The 25,496-nt window shown below is 37.2% G+C and overlaps 1 protein-coding gene across 2 annotated transcripts in view; it reads left to right on the forward strand.

The window, feature by feature from the left end:
• Nucleotides 1-25,496, forward strand: part of LOC103027145 (neural cell adhesion molecule 2) — a 564,336-nt gene that overhangs the window by 406,070 nt on the left and 132,770 nt on the right. For both annotated transcript variants that reach the window (XM_022674973.2, XM_022674975.2), the window contains exons 3-5: nt 1,281-1,487; nt 6,639-6,782; nt 17,430-17,567. In XM_022674973.2, coding sequence (XP_022530694.2) covers nt 1,281-1,487; nt 6,639-6,782; nt 17,430-17,567 — 489 coding nt within the window. The remainder of the gene's footprint in view (nt 1-1,280; nt 1,488-6,638; nt 6,783-17,429; nt 17,568-25,496) is intronic.

A 25,496-nucleotide genomic window follows, 5' to 3' on the forward strand; every position in this document is an offset into this window, starting at 1 on the left:
CTGTGCCAGCTCACCCAGCTTGGTCTTACTTATCTTCATCGTTCCTGCTGGTTCCTGCCAGTTCTGTGGGCATGGAAAGGCCCCAGGATGAGTCCCCTCTCTGCAACTTTCTCTGAGGGAGACGCGAGGGCTCGGTTCTCCTCTGATTCCTGAGTCCAAGAACCAGAGCGCCGACGCTTTTATGACCTTCCAGCAGGACGGGATTTACAGAGCAGCGCACCTGGAGTTTGCATATGGTGCTCTCTGATTCTCCCTGTGGGCTCTAATTAAAAGCTCTGGCTGTCACAGCTAAAGAGGAATCCTAAATTATGGTGAGCACCAGATATCAGGGAGCTGGATGGGGACTTCATTACCTGGCTGGAGAAACCGAGTGGTTTTCTGTGTGTATCTGTGTATGGGTTTACTTTTTTTCTTGCTAAATGTCATTGCAATCATAGGGGAAATATCTTATTTTTAAATGTGCTCTACAACGGGCAATACAGATTAACGAAAATAATAATAATAATAATAATAATAATAATAATAATAATAATAATAATAATAATAATAATAATAATAATAATTTACTTTACAAGTGCAACTCAAATCATAAATTCACCTCAGCAGTGCTATTCTAATCATAAATTATCCTCAGAAATGATTTTCTAATCATACGTTTACATTAGCAGTGCATTTCTAATCATCTAATCTAATCTAATCTAATTCTAATCATGTATTTACTTCAGTAGTGCTATTCTAATCAGTAATTTACCTCAGTAGTGCTATTCTAATCAGTAATTCACCCCAGAAGTGCTATTACAATCCTAAATGTACCTTAGCAGTGCTATTTTAATTAGCAATTTACCTCAGAATGGCTATTCTAATCATAAACCTACCTCTGCAGTACTATTTTGAACACAGAAGTGCTTATCTAATTAGTAATTTACCTCAGAAGTGCTATTCTAAACATGCTTTTACCTCAGCAGTCCTATTATAATCACACATGTACTTCAGAAGTGCTATTCTAACCTCAGCATTGCTTTTCAAAACATTCATTTACATTAGCAGTGCTATTCTAATCAGTTATTTATCTCAGCAGTACTATTTTAACCAGACATTTACTTCAGCAGAACTATTCCAAACATGAACTTTACCCCAGCAGTGTTAATCTAATTATGAATAAATCTCAGAATTGCTATTCTAATCATACATTTACTTTAGTAGTTCTATACTGATTGTGTTTTTTTTTTTTTACAGTATGAATATGAATGTTTGTATATTTTTTTCTTCCCATTCTACAGTCATTGGTGAGCCGGTCAGCATCAACTGGTTCAACCCTCAAGGCGAGCGAATTATTTCCAACCAGAGGGTCGTGATGCACACGGAGGGCGTCCGGTCCAGACTCACCATCTACAACGCCATCATCGAGGACGCTGGGATATACCGGTGCCAGGCGGTGGACATCAAGGGACAGACTCAGGAGGCCACAGTGGTGCTGGAAATATACCGTGAGTTTATACTGGGAGAATGTATTTTGTTTGTTTTGTACCGATCTCATCAGTGCATGAGTCGGATGATGATTCACACTTAGCAGGAGATGATCCTGAGTCACCAGTTGCTGTCAGGCCAGGTGACACATGATACCCGGGCTGTTATAGCATGCTTATTTATACTAGGAATAAAATATATAATATTGTCGATACCATAATAAGGAGATTGTGACTCAACAATGCTGTAAATCATTATTATGATTTTACTTGGGTTAACTTTTCTGTTCTTTACAAACTACAGGGAAACTTTACTGTGGTAATTGACACATTATGGTTAATGCAGATAGATCTTGAGCAGAGTTGCCAGGTTCGTGGTTTCCCCACCAAATTAGGCTTGTTTAAAACTCGATGTGGGTGAAAATTCAGGGGTGGCGGGGTGCGTTTTATTTATTTATTTTTTGCTACTACAAAAAATTACCACAGCCGTTTACAAGTAAACGTGTACAAGTCGACACTAAATCACTAAATTGATTACAACAATAAGAACCAAAAGAACATAACGACATAAAGGGGGACAGCGTGCAAAGAGAGAGAGAGAGAGAGAGAGAGAGAGAGAGAGAGAGATGTACAGAGAGAAAGAAACAGTGAGAGATGGAGTACGAAAGAGGGGGAGAGAGAGATACAAAAAGAGAGAGAGGAATACAAAGAGAGAGAGGGATAAGAAGAGAGAAAGGGATACTGGGAGAAAGATACAGAGAGAAAGAGAGAGATACAAAGAGAGAGTGGGATACTGGGAGAGAGAGATATAAAGAGAGAGTGGGATACTGGGAGAGAGAGGGATACTGGAAGAGAGAGAGATACAAAGAGAGAGAGAGGGATACTGGGAGAGAGAGGGATAATGGAAGAGAGAGATACAAAGAGAGAGAGGGATACAGGGAGAGAGAGAGGGATACTGGGAGAGAGAGATGTAAAGAGAGAGAGGGATACTGGGAGAGAGAGATATAAAGAGAGAGAGAGGGATATAAAGAGAGAGAGGGATACTGAGAGAGAGTGGGATACTGGGAGAGAGAGATATAAAGAGAGAGAGGGATACTGGGAGAGAGAGGGATACTGGGAGAGAGAGCGATACAAAGAGAGAGAGGGATAAAGAGAGAGAGAGATATAAAGAGAGAGAGGGATACTGGGAGAGAGAGGGATACAAAGAGAGAGAGTGATACAAAGAGAGAGAGAGGGATAAAGAGAGAGAGAGATATAAAGAGAGAGAGGGATATAAAGAGAGAGAGGGATACTGGGAGAGAGAGGGATACTGGGAGAGAGATACAAAGAGAGAGAGGGATATAAAGAGAGAGAGGGATACTGGGAGAGAGAGGGATACTGGGAGAGAGAGGGATACTGGGAGAGAGAGGGATACTGGGAGAGAGAGGGATACTGGGAGAGAGAGATACAAAGAGAGAGAGAGATACTGGGAGAGAGAGAGGGATACTGGGAGAGAGAGGGATACTGGGAGAGAGAGATACAAAGAGAGAGAGAGATACTGGGAGAGAGAGAGGGATACTGGGAGAGAGAGGGATACTGGGAGAGAGAGGGATACTGGGAGAGAGAGATACAAAGAGAGAGAGAGATACTGGGAGAGAGAGAGGGATACTGGGAGAGAGAGGGATACTGGGAGAGAGAGGGATACTGGGAGAGAGATACAAAGAGAGAGATACAGGAAGAGAGAGATATAAAGAGAGAGAGAGATACAGGGAGAGAGAGATATAAAGAAAGAGAGGGATACAGGGAGAGAGAGATACAGGGAGAGAGAGGGATACTGGGAGAGAGAGATACAAAGAGAGAGAGGGATACAGAGAAAGAGAGAGATGGATGGATATAGAGAGAGAAATCACAATGTAACCAGAAATTACCAGGTGATGAAAAAAATGTTAAAGAGGAGAGAAGAGAGTTCAGGAGGGGCAAGAACAGAAATGATTAAGTAAAAGTAAAAAAAAAAGTAAAAAGTAAGTTAAAACATTTTTTGTGCTTATTATGTTGCTATTAGATGTTGACTAGGATATAAAACTATTATAAAATAACTAATAAAACACGAATGTTACAATATTGTTAATGACTTAAAGGTAAATAGCAATACTGATAATAAATCCCTTCTAGAAAAAAACACTATAAATAAAAAAGTCATACACTCATAGTTGTTTTGCCATTTGCTTTAAAGGTGTGACAGACAGATATTTTTTGCGCTAGTTTAAGCGTCTCTAGGGCGGGATATTTTTGTTGGACCTGGCAACCCTGATGTTGAGTTTGAAAAGTATTCCTAGATCATTCCCTCACAGGGGTCAGTTTATCTAAATTATAATTCTCTCTCTCTCTCTCATCCATAATATTAGTCTGATGTTAAAGCTATAATGCTTCTGGAAAACTCACCCATAATCACTTAATACAGTAGCAGCTTAAAGCATCAATTACGATTGGCCTATAACCTGATTAAATGACAGTCTTAGTTGTGGCCCTTTCTTATCGCTTTATTGCTGTATTTTATTAATGATTATATTTTAATAAAATAGCTGCACCCAGAAGGAATCATGCCACAAGAAAGAAACTTGCAGAATTTTGCTTTTTTATTATTTTGGTGGAGACAACCAGAGAATAGCAAGATCAGCAGTTTGTGGTCCACAAGGCATGGTGTCATGGTGTAAAGTGCAATTGCACTTTGCATTAATGAGGTCCTACAACCAATCTCTCTACATTTTCTGAACTAAAACTTCATTGCACTCTATTACTAATTGAAAATGGGTGGGATGCTATTGAACGAGCTATCAACACTCCCAACACCCCCTACCACACAATCTGCAGGAACTGTGTGAGAATATTGGAGCTGCATTTGGGATGGATTATCACTGGACACCATTAGGAACCTCTACAACTCTCTACATGCTGAGATGTTTTCTTGCATGTTGCAGAATTACACATGCACTACACACTACTTCTGTATGTGTAGCTCAATAAATATGACAAAGAGTTATAGCCCATATCAGCCTAAATTATTAACCATTTATACTTTTCCTGGTAGCCTTTATCTTTATTCTGAATAGCATAAAGTCCAAATTTATTTGTTATTTCTGGGGCTAGTTAATTATATGTCCTAAATATATTATTAAAAATGAAGCAATAAGAATGGCCAAATCTTTTTTTGGAATAAAATCTTGTTGTACACATTCACATTGACATGAACTGTGTATTAGTTGGGGTGCACATTAGAGACAATGGTCAATATCCAATATCATCTGATTGGATTAAAGGTGGCTGAGTTTTTATGAACATAAATAAAATAAAACAGTTGTTTTTTTTTTTTTAATGATGCTTCGTTGTAGGAAACGTGCAGCACTGAACTATGCAGTAATTAATGGGCTTTAATTTTAAGACTGTAATTTTAGCAAGTGCTCTTTAAATGAGAAATCTGGTGGGAAATGGACTTGGTTTACAAGGAGTACAAACTTTTTTCAAATAGATCTTTTAGCTGTTGCTCCTGATTGGCTTTCAATGCTAGTGATAGGGCAATAGAGTTACCCATGCAAAGAAATTACCATTTTCTATTTTTTAAAGTATGGTTTTTCACTTCAAAGTGAAAGCTACATGTAAATTCTCAAAAAAGCCAAATAGTCACCTATAAGTCATCTAAATTTCTAGAATTATTAAGTTTTATTTGGTCATAATATACAACTGTTCATAATATAACATGTCTGCTATATATACTATATACTATACCTATACGATTTATTCTTTCTCTGTATTTAGTAATTTAGTATAGTTCTTAGCGAGATATGAGTGGTTTAACACACTTTTAAGTTACAAACGAATTTAAGTACTAAAGCTACAAAGTAATTTGAGAAACACTTGTAATTTTTAAATATTCTAAGTATAGTATAGAAATTCACACAATTTTCTATACAGAAAGTAGTGCTGGGCAGTATACCGGTTAATCTGCTATACCAGAGGGAACATTAAAACCAGTATGCATTTTTTGCACACCTCCTTACCGCTTGAGGTGCTGCAAAGCGCTGTGTAGAACAGCACCGGCAAAAAAGCAGATACAGCCCGCTAGCCAATGCTAGCCACTTATCATAACATGCTAACCCACCGGAGGGATTGTAGCTCAGCTCTGAGGAGTCAAACGCTCATCCTGCTCCAACCTGCCTGGAGAGAAACGAGAACATCACTTTATCTGAGGAGCTTCTGCTGCTGTTTCTGACTGTATTAGTGTTTTTTTTTTTTATCTGAGTAAAATAGAAAAACAGCAGCAAACAGCAACTATTCACTCAAGAGAAAGAGACAAATGCAATTATGCAAATACAGTCATATGAAAAAGTTGCCCTTGACTGTTCTCACCATTCTTCTTCTCTGCCTTTCTGATATTTTTCTTGGTCTGCCACTTCTGGGCTTAACAAGAACTGTCCCTGTGGTCTTCCATTTCCTTACTATGATCCTCACAGTGGAAACTGACAGGTTAAATCTCTGAGGCAACTTTTTGTATCCTTCCCCTGAACAACTATGTTGAACAATCTTTGTTTTTAGATCATTTGAGAGTTGTTTTGATGAGCCCATGATGCCACTCTTCAGAGGAGATTCAAATAGGAGAACAACTTGCAATTGGCCACCTTAAATACCTTTTCTCATGATTGGATACACCTGGCTATGAAGTTCAAAGCTCAATGAGGTTACCAAACCAATTTTGTGCTTCAGTAAGTCAGTAAAAAGTAGTTAGGAGTATTCAAATCAATAAAATGATAAGGGTGCCCATACTTTTGCACCTTTCAAATTTTGGTTTAATGCATATTGCACATTTTCTGTTAGTACAATAAACCTCATTTCAATCCTGAAATATTACTGTGTCCATCAGTTATTAGATATATCAAACTGAAATGACTGTTGCAAACACCCAACTATTTAGAACTAAAAATGATTAAGATTAATAGGGGTGCCCAAACTTTTTCATATGACTGTATGTATTCATAATAGTCACACACCTAAAGCCATGCAAAAAGAAAATATATAATACTAATAAAAATACAGTGAAAGAAGGTCAAAATCTTGAAAAATTCAGTGGTATACATTGTTGGTCATACCGCCCAGCACCAACTGAAATCTAATGAACGCATCCGTTTTTTTGTCCCTCAGAGAAGCTGACCTTCCGGGAGGTGAAGACGCCTCAGGAGTTTCGACAAGCAGAGGATGCCGAGGTGGTGTGTGACGTGATCAGTTCTCCTGTCCCTGCCGTCTCCTGGTTCTATAAGAACCGAGAGATCACGCCGGAGAACAGCAGTAAGAGTCTGTTTCTGTTTTTTTTGTGCTCTGGAAGTGAGACGATGCTTGCTGACTGCATTTGATATGTTTTTATGATGTCCTTGCTTTGATGTCTGCGCTTTGATACCCTGTGTTTAAACCCTGACTGCAAAGTTGCTGGCGTCTCTATTACTGTATCTTCCATCTTTTCTGAGGACACTGTTACATTCCATCAAAGGAACTGGAATTTTATAGTGCAGAACAGAAACGGAGATGCTACATTGCTTTAAATGACTTATTATAGTCTTATTATGCACTAAGGTTGTGCAGCTGTTCGTGTTTTTTATTATTATCATGTCATGTTGGTCTATAGTCAGGTTCCAGCCTAAAGTATCGAATTTAAGTTTAACACTACATTTGAAATTTTAGAATTAACCATCTGAGACATCTGTATTTTTTACTTTTAAAGTCTAATTTTAACTCATTCAGATTTAAATAGTGTTCAGTGTTGAAGTTATTTCAATTTTGGAGTTGAAATATTTCAGTGTTAACTCAAATAAACCCAATAAATACTGCCCAAATTCACAAAAATTGTATTAAACTCATACAATAAAGCTTATTTGCATTTGCATGATGGGCGTGCACCCCAATTCTAACTTACTATCAGTGTGTAGTCTTGCCCACCAGGGCTACTTTACATTGGGTATTACAATATATTTTATTTAATGGTTGTTTGCATAGCCAACACGTTGTAGGCTATAAGAGCAAGTTACCACCTTCTGTACTGTAAATTGTGATAAAGTTTTGGCAAGACAAAGAAAACTGCAATGCAAAATAAAAGTTCCCATGCAATGTCACAATTTAGGAAGTTAAACAAATACAAATCAATCAATCAATAAATCGACCTTTATTTTCACTCTGGAATACATTGAGGATGACCCTCATTTACAATGTTGCCGAGCATTTACTGTATAAAAGAAATTGAAAACATTTAATAAGAAATTAGAAATAATAAGGAACAAAATAGTAATAAAGAATGAATAAAAGAAACACTAATTTTAAATCAACATTTAATCTAGATGAATATATATATATATATATATATATATATATATATATATATATATATATATATATAAATTGAAAATTCTAAAAAAGACAAATAGACACATGAAAAGTGAAGAATTTATAAAATATAAAATAAAGAAAAAGTAGTATAAATAATAATAAGTAAAAATAATAGTAAAAAAAAATAAATGATAAGAATGATAAGAACTGATCAAATGAATAATAATCAACTAAGAAAACTCAGAAATGTGAGTTAAAAAGGAACTCTGGCTCTAGGGAGTTAAATGTTTAACTATTTTGAAAGAGTAAAAAAGAGTTAAAATCAACCCTGTGGGAGTCAAATCAACACTTGAATTCTTGAAATCTGCTTTTTATGATAACATTAACCTGGATGGCCTCATCTAAAGCTAAGATTTTTTGGGTTTATTGAATGATGAATAGCCGGTGTTGTGCCGAATTCAGCACCCCGCCAGGAAAAGCACCCCCTCTTGGGAGAGCGCACATACGTCTTCTTGGCTTTAACTTTTTTTTTTTTAGAAAATGAAAATACCCATAATGCTGTTCTAAGCTAGGCTGACTGCTAAGAATGCACCCCCGCTATGAAAAGCACCACCTCTCTGCAGTGTGTATGCACCGTCTTCTTGATAAAAGCGCTTTAACTTTACTTAGAAATACGTTTCGAGAGAAGGTGCTTTTCCTGGTGGGGGTGCGGAATTCGGCACAACACTGGAATGAAAACAAGCTGAAATGAAATGAGAGTAACAAGGCTGTTTTTATATGTAAGAAGAGGAAAGTTCAGATAATTGTGTGAAAATGTAAGAAGTAGAATTATACAACAGTTCGTTGTAGGTTAGTTTCGACCTCACAATCTGATTGGTTGAGAAGTGTTCTAGCCGTGATGATATTTGTGATAACATCACGGCCTTCTCACACTAAACCTGTATCACTCCGCCGACGCGTTGCCGAGTAACTGCGTATATACACAGTACAGCTTAGAATCATCAACGGCATCAGCGGTAGTGTTAGCTTAGCACAGGCTAGCGCTCAACAACAGCACGCTCGTCCTCACCCTGCAGCGCTGGCTGTTTTTTGTGGAAAAAAGGGAAAGAAAATCGGTTACTGCCGTCTGACAGCCAGAACAGTAACTTAACCAGCCAGGCTAGGCTAAGCTAAGCTAATGCTGAGCTAAAGCAAGCTACGCTAACCTAACCACAGTCCTGCCAGCTAGCTAAAACCAACACCACCCAGCAAAACAAGCAGAAATGCTCAAAAAATGCGCAGCTTTCACCTGAAGACGACTCCACGGAGCTGGAGAGGAGAGTATTAGCGTTATTTCACGCTCCTAACGTTACCATCTTCACTTATTCCCAATTTTGATTTCAAGCTAACTTTCGTGGTGTTAGTCTGTATGAACCATACACTGTTTTGTAGTTAAGTTTCAGTTCTGTTACAGTTGTTGTGGAACTACTTTTCGGCTGAAGGCTCAGTCCATATTAAAGCATATTCATTCTGAATGACTTAAAGTTCTTTGATTTATTTTCTTTATTCAACTTGTAAAAAAAGAAACTGTTGTATAAAAGCAATAACACACTCCCTCTCGTGTTCTATTGCTTAAGTAAAAAGTAGTCTTAGAAAATAATAACTACTCCAGTAAAGTATAGATAACCTACATTTCTACTCTTAAGAAGTACTTTACTACTTGACACCTCTGCACAACATGAATTTACGTTAGCGTTGTTAATTGTTAAATTGTAAGAATTGTACAGTTCAGAAAAAGAGTTTTCCTAATCAAAATGCGTTAGCTGGGAGAGCTCTGCATGATTTAGCATCCTGAAAAAAGTATGTGGAAAGCAGAGTAAATAGGCCACGCTCTCCTGCTCAGCCTGCCTTTATAGAGCACCTCCCACTGCTGGAGCCGGAAAGCTTTTCCGGAAGCTTCCAGCAGCAAAGAGGCAGAAAAACATCCCCGCATGCACTGATCTTAGCTCTGCACAAAGGACAGCACCTAGCAGCTTCCCAGAGGGGAGGGGGAAATGCTCTGTCTAGTTTTTTTTCTTCCTCTTCTTCTCCTTCTTCTCTTTTTTTTTAAGCAAGTGTCATGCCTTTAATTGAAATTCAAAGGCAGAACTCTGACAAGCTATCATCACTTTGCCGGCTGAGGAGATTACATGCTGGAGATTTCTCCCCATTTTTAAAATTCTAATTAGGGAGCAAGGTTATAAATATATCCCCCGACTGAAAGAGAGACGGCCGGTGTTTATCACAGAGGGATGACAAAACTGGAAGAAAGGCTTTGTGCGCGCGCGTGTGTGTGTGTGTGTGTGTGTGTGTGTGTGTGTGTGTGCGTGTGTGTTCACGCCATAATCCGAGAGCTATTTCATTTCTCAAACGTCCTTTAAATGAAAGAGAACTGGATGGAGGATTCATGATAATGTTTTTCTCGTTAAGGAGCTCGTATTTAAAGAAAAGGAAGGCCTTGCTTAAGATTCATAGCTGCGTCTTTTTCACTTGTTTGACAAAGGACATGATAAAGCTCTGGTTTGCTAAGTGGATCAATTCTGACTGGAATCAGAATCTGATGACTTAACACCATGTGGTAGAAATTACATTTTCTCAAGTTTAGTCCAGCCTTTATTAGGATTGAAAACCTTCAAGGTACAGTCATATGAAAAAGTTTGGGCACCTCTATTAATCTTAATCATTTTTAGTTGTAAATATTTGGGTGTTTGGAACAGTCAATTCAGTTTGATATATCTAATAACTGATGGACACAGTAATATTTCAGGATTGAAATGAGGTTTATTGTACTAACAGAAAATGTGCAATATGCATTAAACCAAAATTTGACCGGTGCAAAAGTATGGGCACCCTTATCATTTTATTGATTTGAATACTCCTAACTACGTTTTACTGACTTACTGAAGCACAAAATTGGTTTGGTAACCTCATTGAGCTTTGAACTTCATAGCCAGGTGTATCCAATCATGAGAAAAGGTATTTAAGGTGGCCAATTGCAATTTGTTCTCCTATTTGAATCTCCTCTGAAGAGTGGCATCATGGGCTCATAACCTGTGTATTTTTGCATTTTTGTGTTTTTCCCACAAAGTCATCCAATGTCTTTTATACATCCAAGGGTTTCATACACATTTCACTGTGTAGAACAAAAATATATGTTTTTTTTTTGCTTATTTCAAAGTCAGTGCTTAATTGCATGCTTAACCTGTTAATTAATGTGTTTGTTTGTTTGTTCCTTTGTTTGTTTCTTTGTATGTTTACTAGCTTGTTAAGTAAAATAAGCAGAAATAAAGCAAAAAAATAATAATTTGCTCAGCAAGAACTACGCTTCCTGAAGTAGGTCACTTAGGAATGCAGAATTAATTGGAACGGATAGTACAATTAGCCTGGTGAAAAACTACCTTATTCCAAAGAGTTTGGAAAATTTCAGGCAGATGTTTGTACAAATGGGTGATACCATAGTAAGGCATCTCAAATGCAGGTAGGAAAATATATTTCCAATTAGAATAGATTTCAAATCAGATTATGCATAGAATATACTGCCAAAAGTATTTGCTCATCTGCCTTCACACACCAGTGAATTTAAGTGAAATCCCATTTCTTCATTTATCCACAGGGTTTAATATGATGTCAACCCACCCTTTGCAGCTACAACTACTTAACATCTTCAGGGAAGGCTTTCCACAAGGTTTAGGAGTGTGTTTATGGAAATTCTTGACCATTCTACCTGGTCAAAAAAAATTATTGTAAGGTCAGACACTGATGTTGGACAAAAAGGACTGGTTCACAGTTTTCACTTTAATTAATCCGAAAAGTGTTCTATCAGGTTGAGGTCAGGACTCTGTGCAGGCCAGTCAGGTTCTTCCACACCAAACACGCTCATCCACGTCTTTATGGTTGCTATAAACAATGCTTTGGGCACTGGTGCGCCATCATGTTGGAACAGTATGGGGCTGTTCCCAAACTGTTCTTGCTGAGAACTTTGAAATCTTTTGCTTTTCTGAAATATTAGGTGTTTCTTTAACTGTAACTAAGGAGTTGAGCCCAACTCCTGAAAAAAACACCCAACGCCATAATCCCCTCTCAACTAAAATTTAGACTAGACACAATGCCAGTGCCAGATGCCAGACAAAGTACCATTTTCCAGGCAACCGTCAAACCCTAGCTCAAAAATTTGATTGCCAGATGATCCATCAGCATGATTCATCACTTCAGAGAACACATCTCCATTGCTCTAAGGTCCAGTGGTAACATGTTTTAAACCACTTGATCCAACACTTTACATCGAACTTGGTGATGTGAAGCTTGGATGAATGGAAACCCATTTCATGAAGCCCCCCTGCAGGCACGTAACAGTATTAGACGTCATAATCTGACGTCATGATCAACATTCAACCTGAAATTATTGTTTACTGACATTGGTGGCCAGCTGGGTCTCTACCCTCTAAGATTCTTGAGCTGATCTGAAGGTCACATGAAGTTTGGAGGTTTGAAGTGATTGACAGCAGAAAGCTGGCAAGTTCTGAGCACTATACTCCTCAGTGTCTACAGTTTTAACCTCTTTTTTGCCCCATCAGTGACCCTGGTTGTTGGGCCAACATGGAACCTGTGGACAAAATGTTCTAATCCCCATGCATGGTTACCTATACAGACCCCACCGTAACACATCACCTGGACTAACCTTAAAGACTGCTGTAAGACTTCTGTAAATTAGCTCTATTAGCTTGGTTATTACCAAACAAAGAGATACATAGCCATACAACAATAAAACAGAAGAGCAGTTCTCCACGATTCTCATCTCAATCCTGAAACACAAGCTATATAAATCCATTAATTACACATTTTAAGAATTAGTAAGTCTTGGGTTTTGTGTCTTTGATTAAATCATTATAGTGATTATAAAGTGAGGCAGTATGAAGATAGAACAGCAGTATGAATGTGTTGATTAAACTCAGCTGTTTTGGTACAAAATAGAAGCTGTGTCACCTTAAATGTCCCTGCAGCTAACACAATGCTAGTGTCACACCTTAGCCTGTGTCTATCTTGTGTTTCTTCCCCCATTCTAACTAAGATTTACTCACCATTCAGTTTAGTTCTATGGGCCGAAACCAAACAAAAGGAAATATTTGGCCGAAGGCCGAAAACCAAATAACAAACACTGTTTTTCACACTTTTCATTCATCATGTCACCTTTTTTTTGTAACCTTTGAATAAATAAAATTGTCTTGCTTTCAAACTAAAATAATACAAAACTACTATTTAAACATTTTTATTGAACACTAAACATTTTAAAATCCTAGCAAACAAACCAACGAAGCACTATACTTCTTTTATAATAGCAGTTCTTTTCTAATCATAGATTTACTTTAGAAATGTTATCCTAATCATAAATTTACTTCAGCACTGCTGCTCTAATCGTTCATTTATCTAAACAGTTAATTTTAGCCACATTTATCTCAGCAGTAAAGTTTTGCTCAAAGTTTTACAACAGTAGTGTTTTTCTAATCATACATTTACCTCAGCAGGGCAATATTAGTCATAATTTTACCTCAGTAGTGTTATTGTAATCATACATTTACCTCAGCAGGGCAATATTAATCTTTTAATCTTAATCTTTACCTCGAATTAAGTTTCTGTTGTGTGTTTTCCGTTTTAATTATTTAATTATATTAAACTTCATTTTAATAACTGCATTTACAGGCATCCCCTCATCCTTCCTGTGTGAGAGCTAGCATTACCAACATCATCATTAGCATCGCTACCTCACTGTTAGCATCTAGCATCCCTACTATGCATTTAGCTTCTCTATCACAGTGTTAAAAGCCACTTCTATTGTTCCACTTTCGATTGTACTATAAGTAGTTACATAAGCAGGTTGCATGTTGTAAACAATACTTCCTAAAACAGCACAAATCTGTGAAGTGGACCTGGAGTGAACTCTTCATATTCAGAATAGTTTCCACTAAACTAGACCACCTCATGGAGTGGAAGCGTCTAGTCGTCACCCTGCGAGATTAAGGTAAAGGTGATCTCAGTCAGTGTCAGGCTTTTCTATAACAGACCCTTCACTTCTTCACATATAGAGGATAAGTGTCATTCTCAGTTTAACGGCTGAATTTGAGGGAGTTCAGGGACTGGTAATACTCTGAGACTGTTATTCACAGTTAATGTGCAGAAGTTCACGCTCTCAACACCTTAACTTTCTATACAAAACACCGGTACAGCTCTGCCTCAGGCCTGACAGCATCTCAGTGCTATCATCTACCTTCAGCCGGTATTAACGGACTTTAACCATTGGCTAAGGTCTTGAAAGGCTCTCTATAAAAGACTAGAAAAAGATTCTCTTCATTCTAACTGAACCAAACAAAAGGAAATATTTGCCAGAAGGCCGAAAACCAAATAACAAACACAGTTTTTCACACTTTTTATTCAACATACCACCCTTTTCACCTTTATAAACAAAATCATCTTGCTTTTCAAAACTACCATAATATATAACTATTTATTGAACACTCAACATTTCAATATCCCAGCAAACAAACCAACAAAGCACAAAGCAGTTATTTTACGTTATTTTGTAATCATAAATTTACTTCAGCAATGTTATTCTAGTCATAAATTTACTTCAGCATTGCTGTTCTAGTTACACATTCACCTAAACAGTGAATTTTAGTCATACATTTACCTCAGTACTGCTATTCTAATCATACATTTACCTCAGCAGTGCAATTTTAGTCACAATTTTACCTCAGTAGTGCTATTCTAATTATACATTTACCTCAGCAATGCAATTTTAGCCACAATTTTACCTCAGTAGTGCTATTTTAATCATACATTTACCTCAGCAGCAAAATTTTTGTCAAAGTTTTACCTCAGTAGTGCTATTCTAATCATACATTTACCTTAGCAATGCAATTTTAGTCACAATTTTACATCAGTATGCCATTCCAATCACACATTTACCTAAGCAGTTTAATTTTAGCCACAATTTTACCTCAGTAGTGCTATTCTAATCATACATTTATCTCAGAAGTGCTATTCTAATCATAAATTAATCTCAGTAGTGCTATTCTAATCATACATTTACCTCAGCAGTGCAATTTTAGTAACAATTTTACTTAAACAGGGGTGCTATTCTAATTATACATTTACCTCAGCAATGCAATTTTAGTCACAGTTTTCCTCAGTAGTGCTATTCTAATTATGCATTTACCTTAGTAGTGCTATTCTAATCCTACATTTACCTCAGCAGTGCAATTTCAATCACAATTTTACCTTAGTAGGACTATTCTAATCATACATTTACTTCAGCAGCGCAATTTTAATCACAATTTTACCTCAGTAGTGCTATTCTAACGATACATTTACCTAAGTAGTGCTATTCTAATCATACATTTGCCTCAGCAACGCAATTTTAGTCACTATTTTACCACAGTAGTGCTATTCTAATCGTACATTAACCTCATCAGTGCAGTTTTAGTCACAATTTTACCTCAGTAGTGCTAATCTAATCATACAAATACCTTAGTAGTGCTATTCTAATCATACATTTACTTCATTAGTGCTATTCTTATAAATTTGCCACCACAGCAGTCATATCATTATCATATATTCCCTTTAAGTCACATGGGAGTGGAATTTACACAGAAGAAAAGCAGCCAGTTGTTTGGTAAAAGATCATTACTGTGTTATAAGACCTGAAAGAGGAACTGAAAACAAAAACTATAAAAAAAAATTCAAAGGGTTAAAGGTAGATGCCTAAGGAGGATGGGAGCTGAAGGTCACGAACACGGTTGTCTGGAAACAATCAGGTTTGAACAATATCATCATGGCATTAAAAAAGGCACTGGGAAAAAGGTTGAGCTCTCAGAACATGGAGAAGGACAGGGGAACAGGACATTAAAGAATCCTGAAAGACCTGAAATGTGATTTAATGGCTTTATCAACATGATCTTCTCAGTCTGTGAGCTATTTGTGTAGATACTCTCATATTTACTAACATGTTTGAGAAGTGTGAGCTCCTAGACGACACGTAGCAGAGAAACAATCAGCAGCAGCCAACGAGAGTGCCAGACAAAACACGGGCAGAGATACAGACAATAACAAACATGGAGGAGAGTTGTAATGGTTACAGTATAAGGAGAAAATGTACAGTACAGGGATTTTGACTGAAGCTTCTGGGTCGGTGATGGACATTTCCAATATATGGACCCAGGTGTTACTGCATAGCTGTAGCTGTAGTTTAGCACGTGGCATACAGTACACACTCCATGCTATATCTCACATATCTCCAGGTGAAAGGTTGCTAAGAGTGTGTGAGGCCTGTTTGCTCAAGAGCATGTGCTTGTGTGTGTGCAATACTATATCCACATGATGGGTTGCCAGTGATAAATGTTGGATAGTGTGAGCAGAAAAGTAATTGTAAGTAATTTTTAAGAAGCGGTTTAAGGTTTTCTTCTGAGAAAACCTCTGACCTCCTTCTGTTATTCACTCTAAGCCAAAAGCTTGTTTATAATGCCTTATGATTGCATTATAATATGTTATGAATGTGGTTATAGAGTCTTATAGAGATAACAATCATAGAAAGTGTTACCAAAAGTAACTTTCTATGAATGTCATCTCTATTAGACTCTATAACTACATTTATAACATATTATAATGCATTTATAAGGCATTATAAACATGGCTATAAAAATATATAAAAATGCAGAACCCACTATATCAATGTTTATTAAGCATTATGACTTGTGATTATAATAAATTATAAGCTATGCTTATGATATACATATTAAAATAGTATATATCTATCATTAATTATCCAGTCCTGCAATGAAAAAGTAAGTCACTTTACTTAGAGCACAAAGACCTGTTATAATACATTATAATTGACTATAACTAATATTATATTCAAAACAAGTATAATTCATGAATGGTTAAAATATATTTATAGGATTATTGAGGGTGTGTTTATAAGTTGGAAGCTTTTTTAGTCATGATACAAGTCTACAAGCAGGGACTGAGTTTCTTGGTATTGACGTATAACATGTTATAAACACAGCTATTAATGCATTATAATCACAGTTCATGATGCATAATAAACATGGCTGTGATGAATTATAGAGATTTATAAATATGTATTGGCATGTTTATAATGCCTTATGAATCCATTATAACGTGTTATGAATATGTTTATAGAGTCTTATAGAGATGGAATTCATAGAAAGTGTTACCAGAGTTTCTTTTTTAATTATTTGGTTTATCTTGGTTTGTTTAGTCAGGGAGTTAGGTTAGTGATTTATATTATTTTCTTTTCTTTGTTAGATTTTGTTAAGTTAAGTCTTGTTTTGTTTATTATTTTCTCATTTTTCCCTAATTGTTATCCCCATTTGAATTAAAGTTTTGCATTGTTTAAAATCTAAAATCTGATGCTACAGTATTTTAACAGCATTGGCACAAGGTGTGAAAATAGCCATGAGTCATGAGCATCGCAACACGCCTGTCTATGAACTGTCATAAACAAGAAAAAATACAACCATTCCTGATGTTTTGTCCTTCTTTATCTCACTCTTTCCTGCTCCCTCTTTCTCTTTTTCCTTCCTGAAGACAGGCTCCAGGTCCTTCCCAACAACAACCTCCAGATCCTGAAAGTGGCCAAAGAGGATGAGGGGGTGTACCGCTGCGAGGCGCGAGTGGAGGCCCGAGGCGAGATCGATTTCCGGGACATCGCGGTGGTGGTAAACGGTACGTCCCGGCCGATTCCTGGAACACTCTCACACCTGATCTCACACGTGTCCTTCTGCTGCCAGATTTAACCAGAAAAAAACATTACACATTCGTACTGAGGAAGAATGACCTGTAGAGCTGGGGAAGCGCGGCGTATTGATCCGGTCCTCGGGCATGGGCCGGCCATTCACAGGTTAAGAAAAGAGTTGCCCAGCTGAGACGGGTTCATTCACGCAGAAGGTCAGAGTATGGATGAAGGAAGCATGCTGAGGGGAAAATAGGGTCAGGTGTCTCACAGAAAGCCGCTCTGGAGGAGAAGCTGCTCTGAATGGAAACTGGGCTTTAATCTATGATAGAATCAGAACAATGCTGGCTTTCCAAGTGTAATGATTATAATAGAATAAAAACGGGATGAGTCTTTGAGAACTTTGGACTATTGAGATTATTTCATGATTATCATCTTTCATAATATCATAATAGTTTTACTGATTTCATAGTTTAATGTGTATGTAGGTCATTATTCATTTAGAGTGGGAATTCAGGTGGATATGTTCTAAAAAAAATCAATTACATTCTTTCATTCATTCCAGAAAATGAAATAAAGATCAGTATTTTTTACATTTAAACATTGATTAAAAAGTGTTCTATCATTAATGACAGTCAATAGGATGTAAAAACAGTGATTTTCATAATTTCTTCCAACATGAAACATTTATATGTAATGCTTGAATATAAATATATATAAATATATATATATATAAGATATAGGTGTGCAATATCAGGTAGACAATTTATAAAAATGCCAGCCTGTTAAGAGAGTTAAGATTTTTTTTATATTTACGTTGAAAGCAGTAGTGTTGCCAATTGAAATATATTAAAATATTGAAATATATTTATTTTTTATGGATGCTTTCGACTGCTGTTGTAGACCAGTGTTGGAGTTATTTGGCAGAGTTGAATATTTCAGTGTTAATCCCACTAAACCCAATAAATACTGGCCAACTCCACAGAGACTTAATTAAACTCCGCCCAGTTAAACACGTTATTTGCATAATGGGTGTGTCCCCCAGATCCTAACTTACCATCAGTGTGAAATCTTGCCCACCAGGGCTCCTTCCATTGGGTATTGTGTTATATTTTGTTTAATGGTTGTTTGTCTAGCCAATATATTGTAGGTTACAAGAGCAAGTTACCATCCTCTGTACAGTAAATTGTGATAAAGTGTTGGCAATGCACTAAGAAATACAACGGAAAATTACACGCTAACCTGTCCTGAATAATAATTAAATAATAAAAAGTCGTATGAATTGACTAATCTTCTTCTCATTTATATATTTTTTTACTCTTTCCAGTGTTAGTGTAACAATTTAGGAAGTTAAAGAAATACAAATGTGAGTTAAAAAGGAACTCTGGCAAGGTGTTAAATGTTTAACTATTTTGAAAGTGTTGATTTAACTCCAAAGATTGTGGAGCTACAGAATATAAACCCTGAAAAAGAGTTAAAATCAACTCTGTGGGAGTTAATTTAACACTTGCCTTTTTGCTGTGTATATATTTCAAATCGATTTCATTCATTCATTCATTCATTCCAGAAAATTAAATAAAGGTCAGTGTTTTAATATGTAATTTAAACATTGATCAGATTTTCAAATCATCAATAAAGTGTTCTGATTGTTGATGATAGTCAATAGGACGTAACACCAGTGATTTTCGTAACGTTTCTTTCAACATGAAACCTTTATATGTAATGCTTAAATATAAATCCTTAAGATATAGGTGTGTAATATCAGGTAGACGATTTACAAAAATGGCAGCCTGTTAAGAGGGTTAAGATTTTTTTTTTTTTTTTAAAGCAGTAGTATTGCCTAAGAGGAAGGCCAACATATTAGAATAAGTGGCATCAATATACTGCTATGATTTTACTGCTATGAACAAATGCTGTCTCTTCTGCTTCTTCCATGCTGTTTACACACTGATGGCGGCGGTATGTGCAGCGTTAACTGCTCACATCTGTGCTGCACGTCCCATTGAAAACACTGTGTTTAAAAGCACAGCAGCAGATTTTTCAGTGTTCTGTGTTTAAGCAGCTTTACACTGCACAGATATGCACACTGGAACACAGAATATAACACAGAAGATAATGCTAAGACGCTTTTGGGAAACTGGGCTGTAATGAGCAGTAACGAGCCGTTTGTTTAGCCCATAGACTGTGTATAGCTGGACAGAGCATCGTCTCTCAAAAGTGAAGCCACCACAGGTCGGGCGCCCCCTGCTGTTCGGTTTCAGAAAGCTGTGTAACCGCACCCATCCCCATAGGTTTCAATGGCAAAACAGAACAACTTTCAATCACGTTTTTTCTAATATACTGTAATTCTACCTCCTTTATTTTAATGCAGCAGCTAGTGTAACCTCTGATTATATTGTTAAATATTTATATCCCCACAGAATTTGTTTTTAAAACGTTACTCAGCTCTATTCAAAAAAGGTGTGGTTATTGTAAAAGGGCTGGTTATGGGCGGGACCAATAACAGACAGTCAGCTCTGCCCCGCTCCGCTTTGCAGCCTGTGACCTCAAGGCAGCCCTCAGGGGCGGGGTTATTTAAATGAGTAGGCTGTCTCTCCACAGTCTTTCTCCCTCCTCTGGTCTCTACTGCGCTCTACAGGCTCGGGTTTCAGGATCGCCAACATGGAGGAAGATTTTGGCTTGAAATGATGTTTGCTGCTTTAGCAGCTTTCCCATTGGGAGGGGCATATATCACAAAAAGCAAAATACATCCAAACTCTCTTGGTAAATAGAAAGGTCTTAAAGTCATTCCCAATATTTCCACGTTGGGGTCACATATCTGATATTTCACAGAATGTTGTCTGCACCAGAGTTCATTTATGTACACGCAGATGCCTCCACCCCGCGTTTTCCCAGAGTCTATATTTCTGTCTGCCCGTACGAGCATAAACCTGGAAAGTTCATAAAGCGAGTCAGGCATTGCTGGTTGTAACCAGCTTTCAGTGAAACATAATAATGAAGCCTCACGAAATTCATTACAGTACCTGCTGTATGTCCTTATGATGTCGACTTTGTTGCTCAGAGAGCGCAGATTTGTGAGAATAATTGAGGGGAGTGGTGGGCGGTTAAATCTCCGCCGTAACCGGTTTTTAATTCCCCCTCTCTTTCCGCGCTTTGTTCTTCGTTTAGTTCTGACCAACTCCTGAGGGATGGTGTCCAGCATCAGGGTATCGGGGGGAGAGTTGTAGATAGTCCGCTCTCGTACCTCCAGCAAAGTCTCTCGACTATAAGTGCGGATTGTTTGTGTCAGCTCCCCACACCTGCTCATACTGCCACTCAGGTGTGTTAGTATTAGCAGTAGCTGCAAAATCCAGGATGCACACAGGCCAATAGTCCACATATTTGAAGGCGTCATTGTTAAAATTACTTCCTCATCTGAACGGATAGTAACCGTAGGTTATCATGGAGCGAGTGAAAACGGCGATCAAACTTCATTTAGTGGCAAAGAAAAAAAAAAGAAAACAAACAAACGAACGGAGCATACTGCCATGCGGTGCGCAGCTGAGCCGCGCACGCGACTCAGTATTATACTCATATAATAATTCTTCTGCTAGATGGATGGTTCAGGTCACTGGCCTTAGGTAAAGTGATTTATTACTGATATATGTATTCTTATTAGTATATGCGATGTTCTGTGGAATAAATATAATGGTTTATTTGATATGTATTATTATATAATTTAGGGTATTGGGAATGTGAAACAGATCTAGAGACTAACCGTGTCAGAATGCCGATGTTCCAAAATTCATTCCAGCTCTATCGAGACTGGCCATCTGTTATCTAGCTCTGAGCTGATAATGCAATAAAAACAAGCAAAAACAATAAAATAAAATATATAAAAATATATTTTTAATCTAATTTGGAGTTTATTAAGTAATAATTTTAAGCAAGGATATTTATAGTATATTTCATTATATTTTTATTATTTCATTGCATTTTTTTTTCAACCAGTGAGAATGCAGAGCAAGCGGCATTATACATATAATTGGTCAAATCCTGTTGCCACGTCTGATTGGCTGGAGACTTTTGGCAGCTTTGTTATATACGGGGGTGAGTAACACAAAAGTAGCGCAATAGTTACATTTACTGGTAACTAGTTACTTTTATAGTGGAATAACTCAGTTAGTAACTCAGTTACTTTTTTGTAGAAGCAAACTAGTAACTATAACTAATTCCTTTTTCAAAGTAACGTGCCCAACACTGCTCACAATGCAGCCTCGTCTTGCGTTCGTCATTCCGCATTAATTGGCTTCACTCTGCTGCTTTTCCACGAGTGTGATTGAGCAGTTCAATTAAAACCCCAGACTTCTCTGAATTATTGAGCACTGAGTGCGATCCATTCTCCATTCCAGATGATCTGTGAAACGCAAGCGTTTACCGTAATTTGCTCTGGAACGTGGAGCTATCTTTAGGAAGTGGTGGCGGTGGTGGCGTTGTCTCGAAGCATCATCAGCAGCAGGAGCAGCAGCAGCAGCAGAAGCTATGCCTGAAAGAAGACAAGAGTTGTTTGCCTATCTCATCCTTCCTTAACCTGATGTAATAACATGCAAAGGAAGAAAAGACGGAAAGACGGAGGGAAAGGGGGAGGAAGAGGGAGGGGAGGGGGGGCTGCATTCAATTTCTGTATCACCACTTATAGCTCTCAGGAAGATCCAATAAGCTTGTGCAATGAGGCGTATCCTATTATCCCACAGACATGGCAACCATCATCTGCTAGCGAGACAGCTGAACAAGCCTCTACAGGGAGTCACTTAGCATGTGCTGGATGGAGTGCAGGGGCTGCAGTGTGTGGAGGGGTGGAGCTGGTGGTCACGCCCTTAAGATGTGATCTGTTTCCTGTAGGCCTCTGGGGGCGTGTCGGCGTTGGACCTTTAAGGACTTTTCTCTCTGGAGAAATCAATAGCGCCCCCTGCCAGACTGATTCATTCAATGTGTTTTCAATCTTTTTATGATTTTTTTTTTACGTTGTAAATGTAATGTTGAAGACTATATTAACCCTTTGAACTCTTATAACACAGTAATTATATCAGACAGACACATGCCCTGATCTCTTTTACTCCAGAAGCCACATGGCTGCTCAAAAATATAATCATTTAAAATGGAACTGATCATGTTTTGGTCAAAATTTTACCAAGCACCTCTTTTTTTTTACTTATTTTTGAACATATAGACTTTAAATATATATTCACACCTTAGATATCTTTTATCTTTTTTATATATAGTTCATTACATGGTTTATTAATTATTACTTTGATAAAATACAAGGAGAAACAGCATCAGGCGGACTACAAAAATGTAAACTTTTTAGTCTAAATAAATTATTAAAAATGTTTAGTGCAAAATAACTACTTAGTAAAAATGTGCAAGTAAATTAAAGACTATATAAAGTAGTGCGCACACCATACCTAGCTTTAGTTTGATTAAAACAGGTTGTTTCACACTTTTTGTCTCTGTGGACACTTTTGAGTCTTTATTTACTGATATTATTTGGTTTGAAACATCATATAAATATGTTTGAAGCACTAAAGGTAAATAATATTGGTTGGGGAAGGAGATTTTTTCACTTTTTAGGTGTTTTTCTCAATGAGTTTCTTGTAGATTTATTCTTTAGATTCTTCTTCAACAGGTGCATTTTAAAAGATGAGAATATTATTGAAAAGTTTCTTTATTTCACTAATTCAGTTTAGAATGTAAATATATTATATATTACAGTATATAGATGTATTAAACACAGAGTGATCTATTTTAAGTGTTTATTTATTTTAATATGCATGATTATGACGCTTACAGCCAATGAAACCCCAAAAATCAGTGTCTCAGACAATTAGAGCATTATATAAGACCAACTGGTATTTTTGGTAGTGTGGGCAGTGTGCAAAGTCCTGCTGGACAATGAAATCCACATCTCCATAAAAGTTGTCAGTAGCAGAGGGAAGCATGAAGTGCTGTAAGATTTTGTGGGAAAACAAAACTGCACTGACTTTAGACTTGATAATAAAACACAGTGGATCAACACCAGCAGATGACAGACATGTCTCTCCAAACCATCACTGATTGGTGGAAACTTCACACTAGACCTCGAGCAGTTTGAACTGTGTGTCTCTCCACTCTTCCTCCAGACTCTGCTCCCTTGATTTACAAATGAAATGTAAAATTTACTGATAATCAGTGATGGTTTGGAGGAGAGACATGTCTGATATCTGCTGGTGTTGATCCACTGTGTTTTATTATCAAGTCTAAAGTCAGTTTAGTGTTAAAAAGCTAAAATAGGAATTTATGTAGCAACACAGATTCTGCATGTTCAGTGCAGTGAATAGACACAACGTTAGAAATTTAATCAGAATGGCTGCACAGCTAAACTAAACCCCACATATTGCTATGGTGCTCTAGGTGGTTGCTGTGGCGTTGCAAAGTGGTTTGGAGGAGTATAGAAGGATTTTGCCAGGTGGTCACTATTGATGGTCTAAATGCTTGATATGGAGTTTCTAAGTGGTTGCCTTTGTATTGCTAAGTGGTTCCTATGGTCTTGCTAGGTGGTTGCTATGGTGTCCAAGGTGGTTGCTGTGGTTTTGCAAAGTGGTTTGGAGGAGTATAGAAGGGTGTTGCCAGGTGGTCACTATTGATGCTCTAAATTCTTGATATGGAGTTGCTAAGTGGTTGCTTCAGTGTTGCTAGGTGGTTGCTGTGGTCTTGCTAGGTGGTTGCTGTGGTGTTGCAAAGTGGTTGCTGTGGTGTTGCTAGGTGTCTGCTATGGTCTTGCTAGGTGGTCTGTTTTTTCTAGGTGGTCACTATCAGTATACTACGTTGTTGCTATGTGGCTACTAGTGGTTACTAGGATGCTGTAAAGTTGCTAGGTTGTTCATATGGTATCCAAGGTGGTTGCTTTGGTGTTGCCAAAATATTGCTAGATGGTTGCTGTGGTGTTGCGAGGTGGCTGCTAATGTCTTAATATGCACCCACTGTGGTAACATATAGATAGCTAAGGTGTTGCTGGACTGTTGCGAATGTAATGCTAGGAGGTTGCTAAGGAGTTGCTAGGTTATTATCTAAGATGTCAATAGGAACGTGCTTGCAATGATAACAGTTTAGTGGCTAGTGCTGCATATACACATCAGCTTTATTTGCATTGGAAAAAAAAATTAAATATATATGAAAAAATGAAATCTAAAAAAAATGTATAAATATAATTACAGCAATTATTATTTTACAGTTGTAAGAATTGGTTGGATTTGAATTGAATTCATATGTGATGCTTCATCTGTATATATTTTTAGCAAGTATCATGTGCTGAAAATATATAAATTACAAGTCCAAGGGTTTTAGAACCGTGATGTTGGGTAAAACTTTGGAAAAAAAAGCTAAAAGTCCATGTTTTTGTGTCCACTGTGCACAACATCATATATGTATGGAATAGAGAAATGGAAAATTGGAACATTGGAACAACATGGAAAATTGGAGCAAATAATTGTTCATATTTTGGCTCTGGAACTTCAGATGAATTTAATACAAATTCACACTGTCCAATCCAACTGTGAATCCTCACCCTATCCACCATCACCTGCAGGGATCATATATAAATATATATATATATATATATATATATATATATATATATATATATATATATATATATGACCATGACTATCTATAATAGTGTTGAAGTAGTGTGCAGTCAGTGAATTATAGCCCCGATTTAACATGGAGGTGCTTTAGGACGATGTGCAGGAGTGTGAGGTAACTTGCATCATAGATGTAATTTATATGGAAACTTTCTGCTTTAAAGATACAGAAAGCAATCAGCCTGTGTATTACTTCAGCAAATGTGTGTCACCATGTGTGATTATTTGGGGTTCAATTATTTAAACATGCCTAATATTTTTTTA

This window comes from Astyanax mexicanus, chromosome 21, assembly GCF_023375975.1.
Source record: "Astyanax mexicanus isolate ESR-SI-001 chromosome 21, AstMex3_surface, whole genome shotgun sequence".
Lineage (NCBI taxonomy): Eukaryota > Metazoa > Chordata > Actinopteri > Characiformes > Acestrorhamphidae > Astyanax > Astyanax mexicanus.